Source organism: Halichoeres trimaculatus, unplaced genomic scaffold (genome assembly GCF_033239565.1).
Source record: "Halichoeres trimaculatus isolate MK-OKI-2021-1 unplaced genomic scaffold, fHalTri1.1 fHalTri1_scaffold_18, whole genome shotgun sequence".
Lineage (NCBI taxonomy): Eukaryota > Metazoa > Chordata > Actinopteri > Labriformes > Labridae > Halichoeres > Halichoeres trimaculatus.
In genome coordinates, this window is record NW_027437196.1 from 11,145,786 (window position 1) to 11,172,082 (window position 26,297).

General features: G+C 41.7%; 1 protein-coding gene across 3 annotated transcripts in view; it reads right to left on the bottom strand.

Moving 5' to 3' along the window:
- Positions 1 to 2,107: 2,107 nt before the first annotated feature.
- The window catches only part of rbm33a (RNA binding motif protein 33a), a 33,513-nt gene continuing 9,323 nt past the window's right edge, over positions 2,108 to 26,297 (bottom strand). The window contains exons 7-19 of one of the 3 annotated variants that reach the window (XM_074693085.1): positions 25,483 to 25,651; positions 25,152 to 25,381; positions 23,763 to 24,087; positions 21,152 to 21,213; positions 18,536 to 18,665; positions 17,784 to 18,139; positions 16,598 to 16,861; positions 16,153 to 16,434; positions 15,026 to 15,739; positions 10,712 to 10,888; positions 9,657 to 9,848; positions 7,816 to 7,904; positions 2,108 to 7,705 (exon numbers count right to left, since the gene is read on the bottom strand). In XM_074693085.1, coding sequence (XP_074549186.1) covers positions 7,657 to 7,705; positions 7,816 to 7,904; positions 9,657 to 9,848; positions 10,712 to 10,888; positions 15,026 to 15,739; positions 16,153 to 16,434; positions 16,598 to 16,861; positions 17,784 to 18,139; positions 18,536 to 18,665; positions 21,152 to 21,213; positions 23,763 to 24,087; positions 25,152 to 25,381; positions 25,483 to 25,651 — 3,039 coding nt within the window. In that variant the 3' untranslated portion in view covers positions 2,108 to 7,656. Of the gene's footprint in view, positions 7,706 to 7,815; positions 7,905 to 9,656; positions 9,849 to 10,711; positions 10,889 to 15,025; positions 15,740 to 16,152; positions 16,435 to 16,597; positions 16,862 to 17,771; positions 18,140 to 18,535; positions 18,666 to 21,151; positions 21,214 to 23,762; positions 24,088 to 25,151; positions 25,382 to 25,482; positions 25,652 to 26,297 lie in introns of all 3 variants that reach the window. The other 2 variants (XM_074693083.1, XM_074693084.1) reach the window with 2 other exon arrangements.

Consider the following 26,297-nt stretch of genomic DNA (forward strand, 5'->3'; position numbering starts at 1 on the left):
TCTTTTTATGTGTGCTGTTGTACCGGGAGGATACATTATGTTTGAAATTGATTACAGCATCAGGCTCCCCTCAGTGAGCATAGTTTTAAACTGTGCGAGTGCGACACCATGTGGTGAATCACAAGTAGTGCTGCTCAAGAAAAAAGGGCCATGATCTGCTTTTTATGAGTTATGAGCCAAGTAAATTGATTTGAGGGTCGTTTTACAGGGTAGTGGATCAAACTTAAGTGTACTTAGTTGTTTTTCTTTGTTATCAAAGAATGTTTGATCACATTCAGGAGAGATAACTTACCACTAAAATACATTTACTAACAAAGTAATACAAAAAGCTACATTATTCCACTTCAAAACAGAAAAGGAGTCCCCCAAGTCTCCCCCAAGACATATCAAAGGCAGAATGCCCCATTGAACCTGACTTTTTGAACACTGTAGCAACATGAGCAGGAATTCCAGTTCCTTCACCCGGTCGTCCACATTGTGTTTTGTTGTTGATACTATGAGGTGGAAAAATTTGGAGGAGGACAAAGCGGCCCATCTTTGCCGTCGCTGTGACCTTGGGTCCCTGACAGATACAAAAGCGTCTGTGCAGGGCGGCATTCCTTAGAGCAGGTAAACAGAGCCTCCTCTAATCCCTCTGGGGGCCCTCAGTCTGCTGGAGCTCAACAACGGCTTTTACAAATGTTGACATTTGCAAACATGAACAGTCTGGCATTCTGGAAAACAAAACTCCTGGTTTCTAAGAGGGCTCTGCAAATGGCAGCGCTCTGGTCCTTTCAGGTAGCATTTAGCTCTGTGAGTTAGTGAGCAGCAGAGAACTCACATGGCAGCGGTAAGTTGGAAGAGAGACTTGTGGTTCTAAACATGGCGACACATCTTTATGGCAGCCACTCATGCTTATGAAGACAAGTAGACTATGCAAGTCAACTAAAAGCAAGTAGAGTAAGCAATTATCTGGACAGAATATAGAGTAGATATACAGGAAAAGATAGAGTCAATGATGTGAATGCTTTCCTATAACAGAATCATATCAGACCATATCTGAATGATCAAAAGCTCAACATTTGATCTTTTCTAATACTTTGACAAAGCTACTCATTGTCAGTGTAATTTGACAACTCAAGAATATACAGAACTCTCCCTTAAAAGGGTTGTATGGTACCAAATGGAACAGAAAAGAAAGAAAAATGTACATTTAGGACCCAAACATGGTATCAATCCTTTACTACTGTTTCTACTGACTCATCTCAAGGAATATACTGGATGTCTTTTTAACAATTCATACTGGAATAATGTGTAACAATTAGATGAGATTCCAACCTAAAACAAAAAATTAACCCTCCTTGGAGGGATTTTCAGTTTTTGGGGATGTTGGCACCCCTGATGACAAAGCACCACCGTTTGTCTGTTAGCTGATTGTGTTTTGCACAAGTGTAAGTTGGGTTGTCTAATCAAACATCTCTTTCTTCTGTCTGAAATAGTCAAACGTATCACTCACAATAGATCTTTGCTACAGAGTAGTATTATTTGCATTCTGGCAGCATGTTGGTCAGTGCTATGTCTAACTGTGCATCTCAGTCAAACACTTGACAACTGAAACTCCTCTCAAGAGCTTCTTGCAACTGTTTTGGTTGGTCTTGTCAACAGAAAAGGTTTGGTTTATGCTCAAGAGCAAAAACTTTCAGTTTCATTCTTAAAGTTTTGTATTAATTTCAGAAAGGTCATAGTTTTGGTCTTCAGAAACATTTAGATATTCGTCTTTGGTTTAACATTCATCAAACATGCTGCATTGTAATTTCCCTCCTCATTTTTTCCAGAAGCATTTTTTTGTTGAATAAATTGGAAGATTAACCAATGAAGTTGCAAGATTTTGGGTTCTAAGACCTGCCCTCTTCACAACTCCCTCCAATCCTTAGATTTTTTTTTGTCTCCTTTTCCTTTTCTGCTATCAAGGGAAAGATGGCCTGAAAAAAATTGAGAAACAGAGCTTCAAAGGATGTGTCCCCATTTTAGGTATAAGACCTTAGCCAAAGGAAGTCAGATCGATACAGAAATGTTGAAACTCATTTGAGTTTCACAATAAAAGAAGCGCAACACCACAGCTGTTTGTACCAAAGTCTTTTTATTTTTTCTCAAGTTTGATATCAAATTTAACTCATTTTATCTTTTCAAGATTGAGTCACGAGAAGAAACTCTTTAGAAAGTTGAATATTTCACATTTTCACAACATATTACAGTGATTTTAGGATTTTCCAACACAACATGAGTACTTTGTGTTTGACATTGAAGTGTGAACACATGACAGGCTTGATGTTTACAGTTTCAGTAAAACTCAAAGTTGGATCTCAGTCATTTTGCTTTTGCACCGTAAAGTTCAAGATCAGGAACCCAATCTCAAGTCTTTGTTTTCAAAATCCAACCAAACTCATGTCAAGAAGTCAGGATGACCTCAGGTGCAGTGAGAGCCATAAAGTGGCTTCAGAGTAAAGTGTCTGCTATGTGAGCCGTGCTGTCGTCACAGAGATGGAAACCTCCATCCAACCGCTAACAAACAATCCAGGTAGGCCCCCCCTGCTTGGTACAGAAGTCTTAAGTTCAGGATGAGTCATTTATGAAAGTTGGGAGAACAGCGGTGGCAGGAAAAGCAGTAATGGAAGAAAAAATGGCCCAATGTGGTAAGTAAAGTCTTCATTCCCAGGAGGAACGCTGCACAGCTCCTAAAAAACCTAAAGTGTTAAGTGAGGAAGAGAGGAATAAAAAGAAGGGGTGAAGAAGTATCGTCTGGTCCGACTACTCCGCTACACTGCAAGAAATGCATGTTGTGATTTAGTCATTTCAGGTGTGTTTCACCAAGAAGAAAATGTGCAGCCCTTCAAGTTCAAACCAGGTGCATCACAAGAGTTGGACCATCCCAAATGTTTAGCATGCTTTTGCAAGACTTTTCTGTATCTTATGTGAAAAGATACAAACTCAACTGAAAAAATACTGAATCCAGCCCATTTGACTTCCCTGGTTTTACTGGGTTTATAAAAGCATAACAGAAAAAAAGGAATACAGAAATCCAATCAAGTTTTCAGTTGAATTAAATCATCAACATGCAACTAATAACTCAACTATCCGAGGACCCAAACTGGGGAAAAAAGCTGCAGCTATGCTAACACAGGCTGAATTTTGTGTATTACTTCATTCAACAAAAGGCAAATTAATTTTTGTCATGCAAGCCCAATAAAAAAGCCTCAGAAAAATTTAAAAACATCTTAAAAATAATATCAAATGACCTGCTTGCAGCTGTCAGAATTTGTTTGTGTTACTGCACATGACTAACAACAAAATACCCAACTCAAATTACAAATGTGGGATCTTTGCTTGAGAGGCTCAACAAATAAAAGGAAGCCAATAACAAGTGCATTTTCACAGCACAAAAAGCAAACTTACACTTCAACATGACGTGTGTTAAATCAAGTTTGTATTTGTTCAGTGCTTCACAAACTGGAACCAACGGCTGAATTTGAGTTGAGAATTGTTTCAGTCATATTTCGCAAACCGTTTAGAAATTAAAGCTCCTGTGAAGAACTTTGGTTTGTCTTGGTTTTGTCACCCCCTGTGGACACAGTGGTATATCTTAACTCTATGATCTTCCAAGTAGCAAGAAAAGTTAACAAGAAATTTACAGCTATTTACCTCGACTATTTATTTGAGTACAAACGTTTACTGCGCTTGATAATCAATATGAGGCTCTTAAACTACTGTGGGTGAGAATGGTGCGCCCTTTGGATGAGAGATCAGCATAGATATGAGAAGAAGATATGAGATGACAGAGACATGGCGAGACAGTGCAAGTCAGAAAAGTTCAGGCAGCTCATGCTCGAACTGAGGATGTGTCGTGGTACGTCAGAGAGAAAATGTGGGTGAGAAGGCGATCTAAAAAGCACGTTTTCTCGTTTTCTAAAATCAAGAACAGGAAGAGAGACATGAAAGAGGAGAGTCTACTTTTCTTAGGTAATTTTGCGTTTACGTAGTCAAAGAACACAATATTCTGTGGGTTTTAGAGGGTTGTTCAAGATGCTCTGAAAAGGGCTGGCAGCCGATGAGTTAACACTAAAGTTACCCCCTACCCCTGCCAGTGGTTTCATTTATTTATTAAAATTGTATAAAAATAATTTATCTTTTAACTGGTCGTCTTCTTTGCCCTTGTTGGTCATAAAGAGGCATCAACATTGATTTCAGTTTGAGTCACAACAACCCAAAATCTCACCACAGGAGCTTTAATGACAAATTAAAAACCCAGATTTGTTAAATTGCTTTAACATGCTAAACTTTTAGAATGGTCCATTAATTTGACTTCAATTTCAAGGCTGGCAAACACACTAATAATGGAGGACAGACCTGCGGAAAAAAAAGAAAAGAAAAGAAAATCATTTTTCCAGCAGCTCTGCAAAATCTCAGCACCACGGATCATCATAACGACCTGTTAGGGAGAAGAAGTTTTATGTTAAGTTGTGGAACCCAAAGTGGTAAGAGCAACCCCTTAACCCAGAATGAACAGTCCAATGCTATTCATTAGAAACCATAATGAAGGTCTCATAAAAACATAAGAAAGCTCCAAGGATCTCATATAATAAATAACCATATTGGTATCATCTAAGGGGAAGTTTTAGGAAAAACAACCAGCTAGTTAAATAGCAGATAGTGGACCACACGCTCTTGGAGCAGCATTTTCCTCAAGGAAACTATATTGATAAATTGTCTTGAGGTTAAGAGAAATTGTATACATATGTGCTTAAAATTAAGATACAAAAAGATTCAATATGAATCTGTGTTTTCTCAACAAGACCAGGTGTCTTATAACCGTAAAACTACCACCGGCATAGCCGATACGTTTTCAAACCCACAGGATTTACCACAGCACTAAAATTCAAGTGCAACACACAACATTAAAAACATTCAATTCACATAATCATGGAACAAAAACCTCCACACAAGTTCAACTCAAAAGAAAAGGAATAAAAACATGAAGTCAGTTCAGAACAACATACACAAAAACTGGTTACCACACAACTACAGGTTTTACAAAATGAGGAAATGGAGAAGTAGTTGTGTTCAATGCCCCGTTTGCACTGGCATCTTTGATACTCCTGCATGCTTAACACATTGCAACCATTAAGAAAAACCACCTTCGAGCAGCTTTTTTTCAAATGTTTATCAAGTACTGGCTAATAAAGGGTAATACCACTGAATTTATTTTATTGATTCCTACATGCACTCAAACAACAAGGCCATTCAGCTTTCTTCTTTCTTAAAAACCAGTTGAAGGTCTTGGTATGTGATGTCATCTAGATGCACAGCTGGTTTAGAAATGGTGATTTAAAAAGATGACTGAAATTACAGTGGCATGATCAATTCAAACAAAACAAGTGAAAGAGTCATTTAAAGAGCAGTTATATATTTATAGCTTTACCCCTATTTGAAGAGACTGTGGGAACAGGGTTAGGAGCTGAACATCAGTATGACATCACAGTTCAAAGGGCAGGACTAAATGTCTTGTGTTTCAGTTTGAAAACACAGTATTTCAAGATTAAAATTCAGTAGCATCCCCCAAAACTTACATGAGGTAGTGTTTGTTTCCATTAAAGATGCTGTAACTACTTTTAAAGTGTATGTGATGTGCAATCTCCACACCCCAGGATTGTACAGAATCTTCACTGATATGAAAATTATAAAAATGTTGAACAATTAAGAAGATAATTGACCATAAAGGCACATGAACATCAAACACAACCACACATCTTTGGGCTAAAGTTTAACCGGCTTCACATACCTGCATGCTCAGGGTATATTGGCCATGTTTTTATTATTTTCTTGTTTTCCCTTAAGTCTGTGTCAAATATTGGATAGAAACAGAAATATGGTCCAGTCATTCTTCATTCTGGATCTGAATTAGAAACTAAACACTTGTAAAATCACCCACGTCTGGACACGTCAAGTTAGCTTTACATATAAAAAATGTTAAACTCCATACAACATGAGCAAAGAATAGCTTGAAAAGAATTTAAATACTGAGAGAAAGTTCTGGTCTACTTATGTACATGATTACTACAAAGATAATGGTTGCCCCCTCGGATACTAATATGTCACATTTTAGCGATTAAGGTTCACAAAACTTCTGAGCACAATTGGTAAATTTTAGACAACTGCTTTTGTTTGTCAAACTCTAAACTCTGGAAAGAGAAACACAATGAAGTGAAAAGAAATAAAATCAGACTGAATGTTTTGTGCAGTGAGAGATATGAGAAGTTAAAGCAAGAGCTGGAACTTAAAATTGAATATTAACATAAACAAGGGTGCATGCTTAGAGAAAATAGCAAAGAGTTTTCAACTGTACAAGAATTCCTAAGTGAATGTATTCAAAGGAAGAGTATGTTTTCAGTGTAATAAAGGTATTTAAGTTGATATATTATCATTATAAAAATTCCAGAGCATTCAATCCGTAAGGGACAGAATTGTGGTGAATTTTCTTCTCTATATTTCACTATTTACATTATCTGCTCAGTGTAAAGCAAGCTTTTCAAAGTGCTATCCCAAGAACACTCTGCAACTCAGATGTAGATTATTTTAGATCGCGTTAGCTACGTAGCAAGAGTAGAACAGGATGGATTCATTCCAAACCACCAAACTAACCATATGATGAATATTAAACTCAATTATGTACAAAAAAAATTATTTTAAAAAAGATTCAAACATGACTCACACATTCCTTAAACACACACTCAGCACTAAAGAGAGACCTAAATATAACCCATAATCACACTCACAACTAAAATATGCATCCATCAAGGCATGGGGGACACATTCAAAAAGGATTCCAGGTAACAGTTAAAAAGGACCAACAATGTTTCAAACAAGGCGCCAAACCAAATGACCAAACCATCAACGATTGATAATCCGCCAAACCGTCCAGGAAGCAGCACAACAGAATTTGTGCCAAAGTCGCAACATTTAACCGTCTAAAACAAAGAGAAGTTTAAAAAGAAACTCAGTCCTGCACCATTTGAGTCCCAGTTACTACCCTGTGCCAATACAATAGTTCTCCACTAGGTAGCGCCATTCACCCAAAAACAGTTTGGGAACACTACTGTGCTTCAAGGCTGGCTTCAATCAAAAAACTACAGCTGCATTAGTGATGAAATACTGCCATCTACAGGGGACAGGAAGAACTGCGATGAGAAAAAGGCTAGCCACAAACGTCCCTGCATTCAGACCAAGAGCGAGCCACAAATACTCCAAATCAACTTTAGAGGTTGTTAATTTAAGACTGTGTGTTTCTTTCGATCCAAGTAGTGAGGGGAGCAACCATTATCTGTTTAAAGTTCTACTTAGTGTCCCTGTAAGATGCTCTAAACATTCTTCAACATCAGAGGTGGATGTCCAGTGTCTCTCCAGACCTATTTCATAACAATGGACGTTTGGTGGACAAAGTCAAAGAGCTACGCGCTCAAGGAGGAAGTCTCTCTGTGCTCCTGTGCAGAGATGCTGACTGTGTTTGACCCGTAAAGAGCTGCAGGAATGATCCCACGCCAGGTGAGAGGCCGTGCATGGGAGGCTGAGAGAAAGTGACATCTTGTAACAGGGCCCCCTCTTCTCTTGGCTCTTTTGCGCTCCTCATCCGTCAATCAGCGACACATCAATGTGGGACAAATCAATCATGTGCCTGTGTGGTAATTGTGATGATATTTGTTTGAGGCGTTGTCTCAGGGGGTAAAGATACAACAGGAAATGCATTTTTCAGAGGATAAAAGAAGAAGAAGGAATCTGTTTTACCTATGGAAGCTCATTTGAAAACTTGCTGCGTGTTGAGGACTGGAAAATTTGGCAACTGCTTTCCTCTGTTGGGGCATCATTTTGAACATCTGCAATAAAGCAGAGATCTTATTGGTTAAACCCTTTCCCCACTGCGAAAGCTGCAGTGATTTATTACTGAGGCTGAAGTGTTATTACCGTCACTGTCACTGTTCGTTCAATCCGAACAAAAATCTTTGGCACTTTCCAGATATATACATAGTTCATAACTGTAATCACATGCATGCGACGTAGCTAGGGATGGGCACCTTTTACATCTGAAACGATACAGTACCGATGCCCAGTACCTGGCAACTGAAATCAATACTCCATGGTACTAATTTGAGGTACTTTTGTGTTTATGTGGTAAAAAATATTAATTTGTGTATAAGTAAAATTTCTAAGTTTTTTTAATTTGACACATTTATTTCTCAATATATAGACTTGCAATACTATGTTTATATCCAGGGCTTGGACGATATGCTATTCTCACGATTCCATTACAGTTTTTGGGGTGCCGATTGGATTTAAATGTCGATTCCTCGTTAATTACGACTTTTGCGATTTTTAGTTTGCTTTTTAACACCAGACCATGTGAAAAATGTAAATGAGGACGATAATGTCTACAGATTTTATCGGGAGCCATGTTTTCCCATAAATTGCACATCGGTTGAACCAGAGAGAAACATTTCACCCTCTGCTGGAGAAAAGTGGTCACTTTTTTTCAATCCAGTCTATAAACAAAGACTGAAATCAAGAATTTGAATTTGAAAAAAACACGTTTTTTTCTTGACATTGTCAAACAATACATCCTGATTTGTCGATTTTCATTTTTTTTTCTCCCACCCCTAATGTCCAGCATGGAAAATCGCCTACTCTTCCACTCCTTCACAGTCACAAGGATGTGTTTAGGCACCAAAACATGATACCATTTGACTTTATAAGAATTGATTCTCGGTATTTGGGTTGTTGCCTATAAAAGTACCAAATTCGGTACCCATCCCTAGGCACTGGAAGCCCAAGAAATTTGCACTTTCCAGTGATATATGGTTCATTACCATAATCACAAGCATGTTACATAGCCCTGCAAAGTTACACTGGAAGTATGGCAAAAGTGTTAGCCTCTGAATGCTGGAAGTCCTTGGTTTTGTCCCGATCCAAAAAAATCCAACTCTGACAAAGAGCTGACAGAGTTCTGTCTCACTGAACTCTGAAAAAATAAATCAATTTCATTTCTGTGTTTTTCTTCTTTTAGTTAGCTAATACTTCATATCAAATGCAATAACCATTTCCCAGATGTTAAAAGTTAAGTTTATAGATTACTGGAAAAAGGGGCCAAAGCACAGACTTTACTGCATTTTCAGACCGTTTTACAGCAATAATAACTATGTGCAAACAATTCAGCCTCAGTAGGTAGGTTAGGAGTTAAAAAATGTTGCATGAATGGATTCTCCTGTCATCCACATGAGGGAGTGAGGGTGGAGGATGAAAAGTGATTGAAACATTTACTTTCTCTAATAACGTAATCAGTACGACAGATGGCGCTGTGGGATAACGTTCAGAAAATGTGAGCAGTGAGTACAAGAAAACATCTAAAGTTACTGTATTCATCATGGTTAATACAAGATAAATATACAATGTTAGAAGAAAATGTGCATATTATAAAAAGCATCTCGAACTTCAAGGTTAATTTTTGTTAGTTGTTGTACTAACTGGAGTTAGTTTGGCTCATTTTGTACATATTTGATGCATTTATTTGAGTAAAAAACGGCATCAGGCTACGATTTAAACACCAATAAAGTAGAATTTAAAGCGGCTCCTACCTCTATGGGCCCGATGGACCTCAGAAGACTCTTCAGTTGCATGTCCGTTGTGGATGAGGAGAGGCCCTCTATGGACACAGTACAGCGTTCGCTCTCTGCACCTCTTTGGCTCTGTCTGGTGGACATCGGACGACCTCGACCCAGCGGACCACCCCCTCTCCCTCGGCCCCGGCCCCGGCCCGACACCACAACCTACACCAATGCCAGGTGTGAAAACTCCTTTTAACCACATTATTTGAGAAAAAAACTACGAGGGAAGGCGGAGGGGGGGAAACACACACGGAAGCTTTCACTCCTCAAACAGGCACGTTGATGTTTTAATTCTGTATCTGTGTGAGGGCAGAGGAGCTATATCGCTCTTCAGCACGCAACAGAATGTGAAAATGCTATGTATTTTCCTCGCAGACACACCAGGCATTCACATGATTGACTTATCATATTTCTACATAGAGCATCAACGTCAGAACGTGATGCATGTGGGATGGCATATCTTCATTTGAGCTTGAGAGCGAGAGGTATGTTTCCTCAGCTACAGAGGAAGAAGAAGAAGAAGAGGAGGAGGAGGAGGAGGGGGGAGACCTGGGGAAGATAGTAGAGGAGGAAGAAGAGGGGGTTTGTATGTGTGTGTGTATTGGGGGCGGGGGAGCATGAAAGGGAGAGGAGCTATGCAAGCGTTATGGTGACTGCCTTACCCTGTCAGCGTCAGTGAGTATGGGAAGTGTGACAGCAGCCTGGTGGTGACAGGCGTGCAGAGAGGCCAGGGGACCTTGTGTAGCCCCCCGTGTTACACTGCTTTCAGCTTGTCAATACTCCTGCACCTGGCATACTGTCCTGTCTTATTACCACTGCAGCTCGATTGGTATGTCTCCTGAATGCCAGGTTGGCGCCAGAGGCACGGGACAACTTTACAGGAGACATTTCAAGCTTCTTTCATCCCAAAGCTGTCTTTAACCCACCCCCAAACTCTACTGTATTAATATATATATCTTTTAGGAAGAACGCTTCCTGGTGTCCAAAGCACACGCAGAGGAAAGGGAGAGCTCATTATGACATACCCTGTTCTGCTGCGGGTTGCCCATTCCCCCTCGGCCAGCCTGCGGTGCTCCTCCAGGTCCCTGCTGCTGCTGTCCTGTCACGGTGACCTTCCTTTGGACGCCTTGGTTGAGCGATGATGCCGTCCAGGTGCCTTGTTGCTGCGTCGGGGCATCGACGGGAACTGACCCCATTCCAGTCTGGATGGAGGAGATAAAGGATGGGAGTAATTTAGCCAGTGGAGCAGAAATTCCAACTATTTATTTCTTATTTCAGGTGTCACAGACTCCAATCTGTGCATCATGCATCAGAAAACCTTTTCATGTTGCACCAATGACAGCAGAATGAATTGGTTTTAATGTTAACTAGCGTGGACGTATTATTTCTAAATATTTTTACTTCAGATTCTGTGAGATCTTTCTTTATAATCAGGGTTTCTGTGACATGAGACAAAAGTAGACCCATTTAGACTCCGGAGCAGGAGAGGACGCTGGTGTTGACTGTTCGCCGCTTCTCCTTGCCCAGTCTCCAAAACCTTGCAGACTCCGCCTACAAACTTTCCCTATTAGTATTGCACAAACTACGGGACTCGTTTCTGTTTTGGGCGATTGACAAGCCAGGTGCCCCTTTTTCAGCTAGGATGGTGGTGCTAACACGATGCTAGCTTCCTTACATACCCCAGTGCTGGCTGTTGAACCAGCCTCTCTCTGTCTCGCTGGTCTCCCTGGCTCCTGCATGTCACCTGGGCTTAAACTGATGCAAATAAGGGGACTGCTGTCCTTTTAGAAGCTTTTGGTCATCCTGAACTGTGCAGCTGTCATCCATCGTTGCTCGTTGGGATCCTGGCTAATGGCTAACTCTGCTTTTCCTAGCTGATGTCATTGTTGACTGTCTTTTGCTGTTTTTATTCGGGATGCAAATTATCGAGTAATACATTAATTGACAATTGTTTCATCTTGTTGATTGATGATTAATTGATAAGAGGTGATTTTTCTGAGAAGCTCCCTATGAATCAATAGGTTCCTTTCTACAGAAATGCTATCTTTCTTATAAAAGAGAAAATGCAAATCACATCCCTTAATAAAAATTTTTCCTAACAGCAGGGAGCAACACATTCACAAATGGAACAATGCAATGACAAGGCTCCCTTAAGGCTACCTGAAACATGGAAATAAATAAGTGCACTGTCTGTTAGAAGCAAAACAAACTCCTCAAATTGTACTTTCATAAATAGAACAAAAGTAAAGGTAACTTCAATTTGAAAATAAATTAGTGCACTGTCTCTTATATGGTAGTATAATAAGATATATAAAATAAATTGGTGTCACAAAATTGACTATTAGAACCGTTTATAATCCTCTTTTACATTGAAATACAGGCTGCCTGTAAACAACTTAAAACATCCCTGAGAATAATGGATGTGCCCATAAACAAGACAGAAACATCCATGCCATGGCATGGTCGACAGCTGGGGGCAGGAGAGCGAGTGTTGTATCTTCACAGAGAAGGCGCTGGCAGATATTTCTTGTGGTGGTTTTACTATACAGAACGAGCTTGTCTGTGTGTGTAAATGTGCGCATGTGCACGAAACAGCGCGAGGAGAAATGTGAAAGCGGCGACGCACAAATGACATCACGTCATGTAATTTAGATGGATATGGCTATTTAGTCTGTCAAACAAAAAAAAACAAGGTATAGACCAGATTCAAGAGAAAGGTAACGCTGAATCACTTCTGCTGTGATCCCTCCTCCATACAGTGGTAGGGAAACTACTGCAGCTAAGGGGCAACAAAGTGGGAAGTAAAGGGAAGGAGATAAGGGTGGGAGAAAGGCACCAAAGCAAGGGAAAAGTTAAACAAATATTTTGCTCAAGACTGTGAAATAACCCTGATGTTAACATCAGTGTTAACAATGCAACATTAGCGACATATCGTTTAACGTTAGTGATGTTAAGTTTCGCCTTCCCATGTCTTTTCAGATTGACGTTACGTTTCGAAAACAGAATGATGACTCTGTAATGACTCATTCTTGGTTGTATTTTCAGACGAGTAAAATATTTTCAGAGAAAGAAGAATAAACCCAAGGGAGGGGGTGAGATAACATAAGATGAGAGAGGTTCAATGTTCTTGAGTTATCATGACTTTATGTCCTCGTTTTTTGGAGGAATTGAAGTGATGTGGATGAGTACAAAGGATTGATGTATCGTTGTATCATGATTTTTTTGTTTAACGATTTTAAATTGTGATTTTTTTTTTTGTTCAATTTTTTTATTTGAATTCCTTCATTTTAGTCTTTGTTTATAAGCTGGGTTGGAAAAAATTTGAGATATCAGAATAAATACTAAAAACTGGCTCATGTGATGTGCATTTATGAAAATATGGCTCCTGATATAGTCTGTGGACATCTTGTCATCATTCAACTTTTTCACAAGGTCTGGTGTTAAAAAAGCAAACTAAATTAAGCAAAAATCAGTATTATTGAAATTGAATCGGCACCCCAAAAATCGTAAGAGAATCAAATCGAATCAGGAATTGAAACATTTAAATGATCCCAACGTTAATTGTCTGATATGTTTGGCTCTCAGCCTGGATGTAAACTGTGTCTGTGGCTAAATCATGTTTGTGTTCATAAAATTAGCTGTTTTTAAAGTTTTAAGTTGTGATGGTTTTTTCAGGGTGGGTGCAGCGGGGCCCTCCTCCATAGTTCCAAAAATCCTGGAGGAAACCCTGATAATGGTGTCTTGTTTGCCTGTTCGGGTCTGCTCATGTCATATTATTTATGCATGATGCAATAATCGAATCAATCACCAATCCCAGTCAATCAAAGAGTTCGAAACGCAACGCCGCAATGCAAACTGTTCCAGCCCTGGATCTGGATCTCTATCACACACACTCTGTGGGGAATAAAGAGCAACCCAACAAGGTGATGGTCTCATTATCAAATAAAGTCACAGCTCAACTCTGTCGACACGCAGCAAGGAATTGAAGGTCGTCCCTTCCCCGACTCTACGGAGAGAAGTGACAGATCAATACAGGGGGAAGAAAAGAGGCGATATCTCTGACCTGTCCCCAGTTGAGAGTAAATGGATTAATCCCTCCTATAGAAATCACAGCTCCTGATTGCACCCATCAAATGCTAAGCTGCATTACACTGAAACGACAGCGGCTCGATGTGTACCCCATCCCCCCTCACGCCCCCTCCCTCCCTCCTCCTGCTTTTGTGTCGTGTGTTGCTTTGTATTATCCCTGATGAAAATATAATTTGCCTCTTATCTGAGTGCCTAAGCCATACAAATCCAAATCCTCAAAAGTGGCAACTTTCTTACACAGGTATTACGCTCTTCCCCCCACCACCACCACCACCGCCGCAACAACCATCACCACCCCTGTTCAAGCAAGAAAGATTAATTACAAGGGACTTGGATTGGCATTCTTTTGTTGCCTCACACCTGAGAGATGGGATGATGGGAGGAAAAGCAAAAAGGAGAGCAGGAAAAGGGAGGAGAGGAGATAACATTGTCAAGCAGGCAGTGATGACAGCAGAACAATGTGGAAGAGGGAGCATCAGGACAATCTGCTTTTCACCTTCCACCGCTATAGGCTCTTTTTCCTCCACCTCACATCCCACTCCCTCTTTTCTCTCAAAGATGCGGCACATCAGATAGCTCGGCGCAGGTTTCCATTAACGCACTGACACCCAGTTATCTTCATCTGCAGCCAGACACAGATTCTGGCTCTGTGGCTTGATCCTCAGGGATGGAGACGGAAATCGGCTTATTTTGAATACTATCACATCCCACCGACATGTCTCATCAGCGACAAGTCTGAGTGTTTAACATGCGTGCCTTTTGTGGTTTTTCAATAAAGATTAATGTGTAATTAAGGCCACAGCAGTGACTTATGAAGTCAGTGCGAGATCGCCGGAAGTGCAATTCCCGACTTTGTTGGCGTTACTGTCAGTCTCTCTGCAAAGGAAACTCCTCTGCCCTTAAAAGAGGATATCAACCTTTAAGAGCAGTGATGAGGTGTCCCCAACTCTACAGATAAATGTCACTCTCCTCTCTTTAATGCCTTTCTGTGTTCTTAAAGGTAAAATCAACGTGTACGTATTGTACCTTAAATACCATTTCTCAAAGCTTGAGCGCAGAAACTCTTTACAGATCAATTTCACCAAAATGACACAGACATCACCATGTCAGACTTATAGGTCAGATATCTTTGAGATTACAAAATAGACATCAGTGGCATTTCAAGCCTGTCGTTTGGTTAAAATCTGCGCAAGAGTGTGAGGTGAAATAAATGTCGCTGAAAACAAGGAAAGATGAAAGAGAAATCTCACCGCTCCAGAAAGTTTGACAACTCTGACTTTTTGCGGCAGCTGCTGGTCAGTGAGTCCAGCGTCCTTGGCGCGCTGCATTACAGTTCTCTTAGCTCCAGGTTTTGGTCCTTGAGCCTGCGCGTGTCCAGGCCCCACAGAGGGGGATACAGGTATGCTCTTAAGGGGGGGCTGAGCGAGAGGGAGCTGAGCACCAGGTCTGCTCTGCAGAGCACTGTTCCTTCGCTGTGGCGGCAGCTGTTGTGGAGTCTGACGGGCAGCGGGGGTTTGTGGCTGCTGGGTGCTACCTTTAACCATCTGCAGACGAGCCTTAACATTAGGACGAGGGGTGGAGGTCTGAGGTTCACCATTAGGAGGGACAGGGGTGCCTTGATTGGGATTCTTTACTGATTGATTTAATGATTGCGGTGTTCTCTGGGGGAACTGTCTCTGCTGCTGTGGTTGTGGTTGAGTCTGCTGTCTCTGTTCCTGCTGCTGCTGCTGCTGCTGTTGGTGTGCAGGCAGCAGCGTTTGCTGGTTCTGTTGTTGTTGTTGATTCAGTGCAGGAGCTGTGCCTTGGCATGGAGTGGAATTAAGCCTGTCCAGCAGCTCTTTCTTCCTCACTCCCGCCTGCATCTGCCGTCGCATCTCCTTCCTCCTTAAGATCTCCTCTCTGAGTCGCTTCTGCTCCTCCAGCTTCAGTCGATACTGCCTCGTCTCCTCATCCTCATCAGGATCCTGCAAAGATACATTTCGAATCATTAAAACAGACAATGTGATTGTGTGGCTCTGCTTACTGGAAGGGGATTTTCCACTGTGTCCTTTTTGAACCATATTACTTGGCCTGGCACTCAGATGTAATCAAAGCCAAAACCCAAGAGGAAAATGCAAGAATATTGATCTGTTCTTTCCAATGAAATGAGACTGCAGTCATTAACAGCCTTATGATTGGGCTTTTAATATACGAGAGTGCTTCTCCGCACACTAATAAGCTCGGCTAAGCTTTAAATTTCTAGGTCACTGTATTAGGAGGGAAAAAAAACACAATTTACAAATCTATTCCAAGTGGATATTAAAACAAAAACACATTTATTAACATTAATTTACCACAATGAGCGTTTTTTTTTCATTTATAGTGTTGAAAATCTGACCTGTGGAGCTGTGCTAGCCTGAGATCTTGGGATTTCCTTGCGAACCACTGTCCTGCCTTCTCCTCCAGGCAGGGATTCAGCCTTGGCAGCAACTTGGCCTCTTCCTCTGCCACTGCCAGGCACCGGCTGAGTGTTCTGCCCAGGACGCACCCCCTGCGTTGCCTTGGCAACAGGCCTAACGTTGGTGGCGGGGCGGGCACTGTTCATGTTTGTGTTGCCAGGTGCTACGGGGAGCTCCCGTAGGTTGCTGTTGCGCTGCATTTGCTTGGAGACGGGTGTGTTCTGAAGAAAGGGAGAAACAGGGATCAATCAAGTGGATGTTTAGACATTTAAGACGCAATTTATTATGCAGACACGAACAAAGCTACATTCAGGAAGTGGATTTTGGAACAATTTGAGTTCCTTTTTCAGCTGGAACAGTCCAGAGAATATGTAAATGTCTCACCATCCTCTGCCTGTTGGACATGTTTCGCTGTTGGGGGTTCTGAGGGCGCGGAGTCATCTGCCTCGGGCTACCGTGTGCCTGCTGTTGGTGGAAGAGATTCTGGCCGTGGTGCATCATGGGGCGAGGCTCATTGACATTTAGCTGTTGCTGCTGATGATGGGGCAGATCCTGCCTGTGATGTTGCTGGTGCTGGTGCAGAGGCTGATGGGACGACAAGGGGTCGTGATGAGAAAGCTGGGAGACGGGTGGCCCGTGCATTAATCCCTGGGAAAATCAGAAGACAAACGGCAACATTCGTAAAGGAGCAGAACCAGGGCGTTTCAGAGCCACTTCATTGTTCATAAAAGCATGATAGAATTCATCACATTTCTCATCATCCCTGTGTGTAATTTAATCCCAACTTTTGTGCTCAAGCATTTATACAATAATAACGCTACAACAATAGTGATTTGTCCACTAGAGGGAGCTCTTGTCTATGTCTCCTGACAAAATGCAGAGGTGCCAAACACACAAGTCCTTCCTTGATGCCTCAGTTCCAGTGAATATGATCGGTAGTCTGATGTATTTGTAATACTCTAGTGCAGCTATTGCTTCCCCCAAAGTGGTTCTGATAATGTAGAGCAGTGAGGGTTTTGAAACACTAACGAAGAGGTCGGGACCTGCCAATCCAAAAGTATTCATAATGTCATATTTCATACATTATTGTAGAAATACAAACAAAAATTGTGGTTAAATTTCATATAAAATCATTTAAACAGGAAATGTTTAACCTGTTTATCAGATTTCTGTGTGGAAGATGCCAGCAGATGCAGTTTATTTCAAAACACAGATAGATAAAGTATCTTAGATCTTTTTTGTTTGTTTTTTATCTGTTCTGGATTGGCCTTTTGGTGTATTCCCACAGCAGGGGGGGATCACCGCTCTCTGGCATTGCTATTTTTTGGGGTGCCTGGCTGAAAAGTTTGGAACCCCCTGATCCAGAGCTATAAAGCAAGCAACAAACCAGACTGCTAACTCTTCCAAAAGACTTTAAGGAGCGTAAAACTGCTCTTATAACTTGTCACACTGATCAAATCACAATATTTTAAAAAAGAGTGTAAGACAAAATAAAGAAAAAAATGATTAACATGCCCCCACAACTACACAAACATCTACTAATTATAAAATCACTTACTCTTAGTCGTACCTGCATCCCAAACTGGACTTGTGGAGGAGGGAAAAGGTTCCCCTGCTGGCCAAATGGCTGTCGAGGGCTCATGAACGGTCTGGGCTGATTAGGGGGGCCTCCTTGTTGATTCAAGCCCACCATCCCCTGGTGACCTTGGTGTGGAGGGAGGTTGGGTCTTTGGGGTTCTCTGGAAAAAAGTCCAAGTGGACCCTGGTTGGGCTGGTTGAAGGTCGGTCCTGGCGGGCCGAAGCCCATGTGGCCCTGGCTAGGCAGCTGCTGCTGATGGTGGAGGCTGTGGCTGTTGTTCATCAGGGGGCTGGGGCCCTGGTGATCAAACATGTGCTGCCCAGGAAACCGTGTTGACTCTGAGCGCTCTGAGCACACACCAGAAAGGGAGAAAACAACAGAGATGTCAGTTTTCTGCCTTGTGAGCCAATTTCAATCCATCAACCCCCTCTCTGGATGTATGGAGAAAAAATGTTAGGAGACAAGATTCATCGATGTTAACGGCCAAAGCCAAGTGGGTTTGATCCATTTCTGCGTTAACACTGTCAGTGAAATCAGAGAATCACAATGTAAATGTTTAATGCAGTTTCCAAGGCTCATTCAGATGTATATGTATACACATGCATTTAACATGAGAGCTGCTAATAGAGCAGCAGAAAGCTAGCAGCATACCCTGTAGGTATACTGCCAGAGGTGATGTCAAATAGGATTAAATATGCTAAGAGAGCTTTGTAACCCTCGTCAAGGCTGGGTGTGGGACTCACCTCCCATAAAGAGGGGCTCCCTGTCTTGAGGGCCTTGAGGTGGCTGGTTCCGAAAGGGCTCCATGTGATGAGGAGGCCGCTGGGGCTGGCCAAAATTACCAGACATGTGCTGGTGGAAGTCTCCCGGTCCCTGAGAAAAAGAAAACGAATCGAGCGTTATGAGCTATACTGGGAACTGGGTAATCACAAACAAATTAAAGTCATGGAAAAATGGGAATTTGTTGCAGGAGAATCGCATTGTGCAGGGAGCGGCTGTAATTGAAAGGCTGGGGTCATTAAAAAGACGCAGAATCTGGGGTTGTAAACATCAATATGCATGCCAGTATTAAAGAAAACCCTTCAGCTTGAATTCATGAGCGAACCCGCATTAATGCTACTTGGGGCTTTGTTGCTAAACCTTCTAAAAGCCTGTCTCTAACAACGAAAGGGTATTTCAGAAGGGGATGAGTGCCCTCACCTTTGTTTCAACCACTCCGTCTGTTTCTCAGCTTTCTACTCAGTGCATGCACATTACTTCCAATCTATCTACCAAGGAAAACTAGATAACAACCCTTTAATCCCTCCTTGGAATTAGAATCCCCCTCATAACCGTCTCCTTTATTCTTTTAAACATCCATCCCTGTTGAAAAATTAACCTGCTATTCAACACGTGGCACTTCCACAAATGGGCTTCTTGCCTCCTCCAAGCCTATTGTAAATTACTTAAGATGCTATCAAGGCTTAATCCATCTTTATTCCACTGCTGCGTGGCGGTATTTAGAGAGGAGAGGCGTACGGAAAGCTAGAAGGCCAGAGTCCCAAAAACTTGCTTAACAGAAAGTTAATCAGAGGGGCTTACGAAGACAGGGGATCACAGAGGGGGGCGAGAATATACTGTTCTGAAAGGTCAGACAGGCAGGTTAGCGCAGTGAGGACTCTGGTGTCCATATAATTCCTCTTAAATAACAGCTCTCACTTTTAATCCTTGATAAACAGGCTGCAGGCTACTCCATGTGAGAGTGATGTGAGGATGGTTCTTAACAGGGATGGGATAACCAAGACATTTATAATGGAGAGTGGTCAAATGTCAAAGTATTTCAAGAAGAAAGGAAGTGGAGGGATGGAGGGATGTTTTTCTGTTGACGAAAGGAGAACAGGACTGAAGCGTATTCTTTCTGAATGTTCAGGGAACAATTCAAAGAGTTGGAAACATTCAATCATCTGTACAGGCAACAAAGGATGAAGTCACAGGTATGTGTGACTCTCTTTTATGAGTAGCTGCCATCTTTATTTCCTGGTTTAACTGAATATCATTATTAAAACAGATTAAATATTCTAATAACTTTAATTGGCACTGAGATTAATATTTCAAAACCAGTCTCCACCAGCAAGAATTTAATGCAGCGATCCTAGAGGCTATGACCCCCCATTCGCTTGCTCTTTTAACAATTAAATTTGATGGGATGATAATGTATGATAATCATGAGTAATCACGAGCCCACTGGTAAATGGAATGTTGCCTGCTGCTCTGTCACCTGCATTTCAAATTGTGTCCTTGGCAACGGCGGCCTAAATGCGATTGACAGCTGGGGAGTCCGGCACTACATTGCCGCTCATCAGCCTAGATTTCTGCGAAACCCTTCCAACCCCATCGTTGACTGTCTACGAGGCAAAACAGCTCCCCGCTACTGTGCTATCAATATCTCGCACAATCACAGACCTGAGGGAGCAGAAGCTGCGCAGTACTGACACTGAAGGTTGAAAAGAAGCAAATAAAAATATTTTTTTCTTTGTTTTTGGTGAAAGATTGACTCCAGTGTGGAGGCCTGGCTCATTTGGCAGCAGGGCTGTAAATCCAAATGAATGCAATTGGTTGCAGCTATTTTCCAATGGCTAATTAGCATAAATCCATACAAAATGCACTTTGCAGGAAGATGTCAGTCAGCAGCAGCAGCAGCAGCACCTGATGCCTCAGCATCGTTAAAGAGAAGGAGAGTAACCAAAAGCACTTTGTTGGACTTTCTAGCCAGATTCCCCTCAAAACAGTAATTTCTTCAAAGGCATTTCCCGTCATCTCTCAGATGGCTTCTTTGTGAGTGAAATAGAGGACCTTTGCGTACAGGAAATCACTGACTTTAGATCCCTTTTCTCTGACGTGAAATTCAGCTTTCCAAATATGTGGTGCTAAAAGGCAAGAGGCTCACCCCGAGCCCCATCAAACCACCAACCAGCATGTTTCATTACTTCAAATACCGTTCAAAAAAAGGTCTCGCTGCCTTTGGGACACAAACTTGTGGAAAGTGAATTTTAACTCGAAGTATATCCTGGTTTCACAATTCCATTAAGTGCCAAGCGGGCTAGTCTGAGCCCCGGCCCATCCATGAAGAATCACTAACTAAGTCTCGCCACTGCTGCCCTGACCTCCAAAAGTCGACCGCCTAAAGCCCCTATCATGCATTTCCAGTTGTGCAGCCAGACTCGTATCAGTGTTTACAGATTTGCTTTAACAGTGTTTGGCCAGGGCAGGCGGTCTAATTGCCGTAATGATATTGCCCTCGCAAAAAAGGGACGCGAACCGTGTGTGGAGCGGGAGAGAAAGTGAGGAGAAAGGGTGGTAGAGGAGCAGCTGCTACTCACAGGGAATCTCTGAGGACCCACAGCAGGTCTGGGCTGGCTCTGAGCAGGAGGCATCAAGGGCACTGCAATGAGATAGAGAGAGGGGGAGAGGGAGGGAGGGTGAAAGGGGGGTGGTAAGAAGGGGGGCAGTAGGCAGAGAGGGAGGTGATAGCAGAAAGGGAGGAGTCCATTAGATATCTGCATGCTAAAGGCTGTTTGACAGGCACACATGTTAAAATGTATACCACAGTCGCCTGTCGTGTCTCTACACAGCTGGGTGTGAGTCAGAGCTGAAGGAAAGAAGAATTACATGAGAAACCAGCCAAATTCAACAATTACAACTGGAATTTGTACAAACTGTGTTATCATACAGCAGGTTTTACAAAAAGGTGGCTGTAAAGTCTGTAAACATCTAAAAATAATAGGCATGTTCACAAACAATTATTCATAACCAAAGGCAATCCCTGATTTTCCAGGCATCCTCTCAGCAGCTAAACCCAAATCCCCCCCCCCACACACACACACCGACATAGACACACACACATATCCGCGCTAACATGCTTTACTAACAAAATTTCAATCTCGGCCCTGGACAGACAGGGCAGATAAACCCATCTCAGGGAATGAAATGGTGATGCCAGCAGAAGAAAAATGGAGGATAAACCCATTACTGGCTGAGAGAGCTATTCACGTGTCATTCAAGCAAACAACGAAATGACATTCTAATCCAGACACCTTTCAGGACAGTGTGAGGATCACTGCCAGCCGTGACAGCATCATACACCTCAGACTCAGCATCCTGCTGATTAGCTGGAGTTGCTCGATTGTGGACAAAACGAAGCTCGTGATTTTTTTTTTATGCTTCAAATCTCAATTTCAAATATTTTAACAATAAAACGGTCAATGAACCCTTGTGTAAAAACAAGGTATTTAGGTAAGATCATATAAGTTTAAAACAATATCATCAATAAGCAGCTCATATCTTACTACACAACTTAAAGCGTAAAAGAGCAGGTGCTATCTACAGAGAATAGTCTTTGCTGCAGTGGTTGCTTATTCGATTGCCAGTCAGTGACATCACCCATCTGTTTCTAATACAGAGTTTTGAAGCCTACTTCAAATTGAGCTTGTTTACTTGTACGATTTAGGCTTTTGGTATGTTGTATTAGAGAATTGAAAGCAACTCCAGGTACAGCACTCAATTTTGCTAAATGGCACTTAAAATGTTTTTCTTAAAACTTACTGTATCGGTGACAATACTGTTTTTTTGTTTGTATGTATGCTATCATTTTATAATGTTTATAATATTTACGTGGATGTTGTGCAGAAATGTTCCTTACATGCGCTGTTCTTTCAAGTAATCAAATTATTAAAAGAACTCGTCACAAGGGGGCCTTATTCAATATATTATTCAACCTTACCTTTTTCGGGTGCGTATTTGATTCAAACTGCGATTCCTTGATATTTCCAATATTTGCAATATTTAGTTTGCTTTTTTTAACACCAAACCATGTGAAAAAGTTAAATGATGATGATAATGTCTACAGGCTATATCAGGAGCCATAATTTTCCCATAAAATGCCCATCACGTGAGTCAGGGAAAAACATTTCACCCTCTGCTGGAGAAAAGTAGTAACTTTTTTCAATCCAGTTTATAAACAAAGACTGAAATTAAGTTGTTAAATTAGAGGGAAAAAAAGATTTTTGACAAAGAACCCTAATTTAGATATTGTCAAACAAAAAAATCTCCATACATTTGTGAATCAATTTTTTCTCTCACCCCTACTAACTTTGACTTTGGTAAAGAGGCAAATCTTAAACCCCTTTATAGACAGCTACAGGTTGCCTCCCTGTCAATCAAGCTAGCCATGTCCTTTCATGGGCAAAACTTTAAGGTCAAATTGATTCTATAAATTAATTCTTATTAGAAAAAAATCACCCCCTGCACAGCATGTGCTGTAAATCGTCATTTTCTGGTTGGTGTGTTGGCGGTTTCCAGTGTTTGTGCAGCCAGCCTCAAGTGGACACTCAAAGAACTGCAGTTTTTGGCGCTTCCTCATAGGCTTCTTTTCTCTTAAGGGTAATTAAGCTAATAAGGACATATTGAAAAAAAGGTAACTACACAAAATGACACTTGGGTGTTAAAGGGTGTAATTAACCATTTAACACCCAGGTATCTTACAGGCCACCTGTTTTCTTTTTGGCCTTTAAAGAGTCAGGATTCGTGCCTGGAAAGCTAATTTTCTCCTCTTTCTGGGACAGCTTGAGTTTTCTGCTAGCTGCTACTGCTAGCTTCTGAATGGCAGCGCTAGAGCTCTGATCAGTTTTCAAGGGTTTTATGCAGAGAGTGAGCCAACATCAGCGAGTACTTCCCAAGACTGTCCTATTAATACAGGCAAGATTCCCACAAAAATGCAGAAAAACACAAATCACAGTTTGATTATATGCACCTGTATACAAAGTAGGTTAAGTACACTAGACCTAGTTTTAATCTACTGCTCATACTCCATGCATGACCATTCGTTCCAATGGTTAATATCCTTGGCAATAAAAAAAACACTGGTTGGGCATCATCTTGGGATTAAAAGAGAATAAGCACATCCTTTATCTGAATGACAATGGATAAATGTACCTTGTAGAGAGGAGGACGTGGGCCCTCTGAAATGAGGGTTAATGTGGATGTTTTTGGGCTGAGGAGGCTGCTGCTGGTGATGCTGGGGGAAGCTGGGTGGCGGGGGGCTCATCATCCGTGGTGGTGGCTCCATCTGAGGCCGCATTGGCGGTGAGCGGTGAGACATGTGCGGGGGTATGAGGGGCTGGAGGGGCTGCTGGGCCAGCGGGCGCCCGTGGTCCTGAAAAGGAGGGGGTCCTCTCGGACGCGAGGGGTGGTGGTGCTGCTGGGAGTGCTGCTGCTGATGATAGAGTTGATGAGAAGGAGGCAAGCGGGAGGATTGCTGCTAATTGGAAAGAGATGGGGAAATAGAGAGGAGGGAAAAAACCAAGACAGGCTGTCAAAACATATTTCTTTATGGGGAGATTCTGATATTGCTGCTTGCAGGCATGTAATGACACACCGACAAGTCAATTCAACAAGAAGAGAGCAGACACGATCCTATAGGAAATGTATACAAGTGCATTTGCTTCTGACAACTAAAACCGAACTTTCTGGGATCATAACTCATGTTCACACTTAGTCAGCTATTTGCTATCATCGGGAGACGTCAACCAGAGATGCACAAACTGCTAAACAGACACTAACAACAACAGGTGATGTTTCAAATTGCTTCTAGATAATTGGCCTATCTGTTTTAGATAGCAAACAAACAATCAGGCAAACAAACAAACAAACATGCCAGTGACCAAATTAGTCCAGTGGTTAAACATGCAGTATGGTGTAAAAAGTACAAGCTCATTAACAGCAGTCAGCAGGGTGTTTGTGGTGTTGGCGTGTCGTCCGTCAGTCATTAAATTTTCATTTCCATTCTGGATGTGTTTGTTTTGAATTTTACGGCCTGTTATCATTAAATAGATTAAAAAAGACAATAACGAGGTTGAGGAATTCAGCCCAGAAAGCATCTGCTTTGACACAATCAGGAAGTCAACCTTGATTAAAAGCAGATATGTTTTTAACTCTCCTCTTTCTCAGGTTACATATGAGAACTTTTTGCATAGTCCTTCAAACGGTCTCACATGGACTGATGAGCCATGTAAACCAAAGGATTAAATGCTTGGGGAGATATCTCACGACAAAAGCCCACAAGAACCTAATCCTGGGCAAAGAACAAATCTAATTTTGTTTAACGCTGTCTAAATGGACAACTGCCAAATGCTGCTATAATCCATATATCAACATTGATACAGGAAGGTGTTTTGACATTTTTCATGAGCTGACGGTGATAGCTTTGGAGGTCTTACACAGTAAATACAGCAAACGTGGTACAAAGATGACACCCGTTGTTTTGATTGTGACAAAAAGAGAAAAAAACAAATCTTCCTTATGTGGACGACAACAATGACTCACCTGCATGCCGATGTTTCCCATCAGGGGGATTCGTTGGTCATTCATTCGTCCTCTGTTTCCGCCTCTAAAATCGACCATTCCAAAAGATTGGAAGCCTCCTCTCCCTCTGCCTCCTCGCCCTCCTCCTCCACTACCTCCTCCTCTTCCTCGGCCTCCATAGCGGTTTTGTCTCTTCTGACGCTCTTGTTCTTCAAACTGCAGCAGGTCTTGTTTGGCTTTCTCTGATAGCTCTAAAGAGAAAGAGAGATCACTTCTAGAAACACTTCTGATGATATAAGACAGCGATGTGGGTCTATTACAGAGGTTAAGGTTGGTTTATTCCAAGGTGTACCAAGAGTTTCAGGGATGTTCCTCCTCTTGCTGCCTGCATCAGCCAACCGTGCCACAGCTCCATCCTTTCTCTCTGATTTGAACCGCAAGCGACCAGACTCTTCATCCTCCTCATCTTCTTCGTCTGATTCGTCCTTTGTTTCAGAGTCGTGCAGAGCTTCGTTTTCCACCTGGAGACATTTTCACCGGTTTAAAATAAACATCTACTTTCACAAACGTGCAAACGTAAGACTCAAGAGTCAGTCAGTGCAAACCATTTGCTGATAATTTGAATAGTTACCGGCTTAGAAAACAAAACAAGATAAAGATCCATTTAATGACTGCGCAAAGTTGTTGTAGGCTGGAGAGTAGGGATTGAATGGTTTATGAAAAAACCCCAACTGCAGAAGATGAAATCACACAGGTGTGTGTTTCATTATGGTCACTTCTGCCGGTCCCCAGCCCAGATAAAGGAGGAGAGTGTTTAGACATTGAAAAAAAACAAGAATGAACAGAAGAAAGTTGATTCGTAGTTCTAAACATATGTATGAGGTTGTGTTTAACCTGCTTTCTGTCTCTCCCACGTTAGTTCTCTCTCCTACATAGTCCATGACAATAACAAAGACAGCACCATCATTTAGTGGCTTTGAGTGACTTCTGGGACAGCCAATAGTGACTTTCCTTACTGATGAGTTGGCATGTTGAAACTAGAAATGTTTCATTCAGCTTTAATGATGTTTCAAATGGGAAGTAGCCTGATTCTTTATGGTTTTTTAATGAATATACATGACAAAAATGATTTAAAACAATCTGTTAACAGTGGCTTGTTGGGGTATA